At 47.2% G+C, this 2,835-nt stretch overlaps 1 protein-coding gene across 1 annotated transcript in view; it reads right to left on the minus strand.

The window, feature by feature from the left end:
- The window catches only part of IGF2R (insulin like growth factor 2 receptor), a 130,108-nt gene that overhangs the window by 52,987 nt on the left and 74,286 nt on the right, over positions 1-2,835 (minus strand). The window contains exon 33 of the mRNA XM_019526780.1: positions 2,665-2,790. Within this exon, the coding sequence (XP_019382325.1) occupies positions 2,665-2,790 (126 nt within the window). The remainder of the gene's footprint in view (positions 1-2,664; positions 2,791-2,835) is intronic.

The following is a 2,835-nucleotide window of genomic DNA, read 5'->3' on the forward strand; positions in this document are numbered from 1 at the left end:
TCCTGCCCAGGCAGGGGGTCGGACTTGAACATCTACAAGGTCCCTTCCGACCCTACTTCTATGATTCTATGACAGGTGGGGTCCATTGAGCTGGAAAAGATTTTTGCTTAAAGACAAACCCACGCAAGTTAATTGTCCATTTGATGTGTGCTAAACCCTTCACATATTACTGCATATCTACCAAGCGAAGTTACCTAAAGCAGTAACAAGATGCATTTACTTGTTACTGCTTTAGGTAACTTAAAGCAGGAACAAGTAAATATATACATAGTCAAATATAAAATGGTTGGGGGCCTCCGTGGCCAGCCCTATGAGAAAACGCTGAGGGACCTGAATCTCTTCAGTCTCCGCAAGAGGAGACTGAGGGGGGATCTTGTGGCTGCCTACAACTTTATCAGGGGCCAGCAGCAGGGACTCGGGGAAAGTCTGTTCATCAGGGCCCCCCTTGGGGTCACCAGACACAATGGCCACAAGCTGAGGGAGGATAGGTTTAGGTTAGATATTAGGAAGAATTACTTCACTGTAAGGGTGGCCAGAGCCTGGAATAGGCTTCCCAGAGATGCTCTCACCTTCCCTGGAAATCTTCAAGAGGAGACTGGATAGGCACCTGGCTGGGGTCTTATGACCCCTCCCACCCCCAGTGCTCCTTCCTGCCCATGGCAGGGGGGTCGGACTCAATGATCTGTCTAGGTCCCTTCCCACTCATTGATTCTATGAAAACTGCAAGAGCTCTGAGGCTTACAAGTCAGTAATTGGGGTCCTAGATTACTAAGACTGATACTCAGCCACGTGTGAATGAACAAACAGGATTTTCAGCACTGGTCTCTCTTTCAAACTCCAGATCAGTGAGACTTATCATGGGCAACTTTGAGTGGCTTGGGAGAGATTGCCCCCTTCCAAATGAAACAGAGTTTCCTTCCCTAAAGGACAATAGTAGGATTCCTCTAAGCTTACCAGGTTCCCCATCATAGGATTCTATCGCATCAGCCTTATTTTTCAAGGCATCTTAAAGACATGTAACAAGTGGATACTGACAGCAGTGTTTTCCTATTCTGTCTATTAATTCCACATTCCCTGGGCAATAGGATGAGTTTACTTTCTGTAGCAGACTGTGGCCTAGAGAAGACAATCTAGATAGGACCGAAACCCCCTCAGCAGGTTCAGTTTTATTACATGACAAAACCAAGCCTATTATGACTGAGGGTACTTAGTATACAAATGGAATAAGCTGTCTGAGTTAGTCTCTGGACAAGTCAAAGGGCATGCATCTACTACTATAAAAATTTGTGCAACATCCTCCTATCATGAGATCATCACTGGAAGTTTGGTTTCATGACAGACCATAAGAATTGCCATATACTACTGGGTCACACCATAGGTCCATCTTGCCCAATATTCTGTGCGTCACACTAGCAGGAAGGAGATGCTAAGAGTGAACCAGGCACACCAGGGTTTTTCTGCTGTTCCTCTCCTATTTGCAGCCTCCAGCATTTTAAGGTCTAGGAAGTTCCAATTCAGATAGGGTTACCATATTTCAAGTTCCCAAAAAGCAGTATGATTGTGGGGAGACAGTGATATGCCAGAGCCCTGCCCTGCTGGGCTCCATTGCCCCTTATTCCCAAGCCACAACTCCTCCCTACTCCAGCCCTGCTGCCGTCTCACTCCCAACCTGCAGATGCCTAGTGCTGCAAGTGCCCCCACTCCAGACCTGCAGTCCCCCACCCCTCCCCCAGTGCCCCTCATTCCAGACCCACAGCCCCCCAGTGCCCCTCAATCCTAAGCCACAGCCCCCTGCTCCCCCCAGGTCTGCCAGTGCCCCTCACTCCCACCCACAGCCCCCTCCTACCCACAAGCCTTGCAGCATCTCCCAGCCACCCCATCCCTGCAAGCAAGGGAACCAGCCCTGGTGCCACCAGCCTGGCCACGCAGCTCCCCTAACACTGAAGGGCCCCTCCCTGCCACCTCTGCTTCAGCCCCACCACTCAGACAGTTTTCCCCAGTGCTAGCAGGCACCTGTCTCCCATCGTATACCCATCCCCTACACACCTCTCAAGAAACAAGCAGCAAAGTTATTGGCCACTACTGTTTGCTCACAGTGAGTTGCTCAAATAGGAATGGAAGTTTGGTTTTCTTAACAAGATAAACTGCTATCTTCTAGGATCTACATCTTCTAATCTGGATCTTACAATTAGGAAGAAAATCCTCAAACCCATATCAGGAGCTTGCTGACTGCAGAGACATGGAGGCAGAGTCCGCTGGAGAGCTCTAGAAAGGATCCTGGCCCCACCTGACAGCCAACCTACTGGTCTACCTCTATTGTCCTGAGAAACCGCACTCCCACCCCCTCTCTAGTTTATACCATACTTCACATGCTAGTACAGAACAGTCCTCCTGACATCTCACATCTAGCACTGATGTATGTTCACTTTTAAAGGAATCCAGAATGATATTGTAAGTCATAAAACTTAAGTTTATAGTTTCATCTAGTTTTAACTAGCTGCTGTCACCTTCCTTTCAACAGCCCCTATTTGCGGATTTTTTAAAAATCCTTTGTTAGCTTTGTGATGAAACAGAAAATGTTACCAACATACTGTACTTACTATTGTGCTTACAACTAGTTTTGTGGCACCAAAGGGGGAAAAAAATATTCAGAACAACACTTACCAACCCCACTACCACATGAGCTTTTAACTTCATCACAAATACCCAACTGAACAGTTTTTCTGGTCTTGTTGTCATACAGAGTATAGCCAGCTTCCCTCTTCAAAGAATTCAGGTCAAACAGATGGCCTGCAGAAAGATCAGAAGGGGGAATTTTTTTTTTTTTTTTTTTTT

This window comes from Gavialis gangeticus, unplaced genomic scaffold, assembly GCF_001723915.1.
Source record: "Gavialis gangeticus isolate Ggan-Ray unplaced genomic scaffold, GavGan_comp1, whole genome shotgun sequence".
NCBI classification, from domain to species: domain Eukaryota; kingdom Metazoa; phylum Chordata; order Crocodylia; family Gavialidae; genus Gavialis; species Gavialis gangeticus.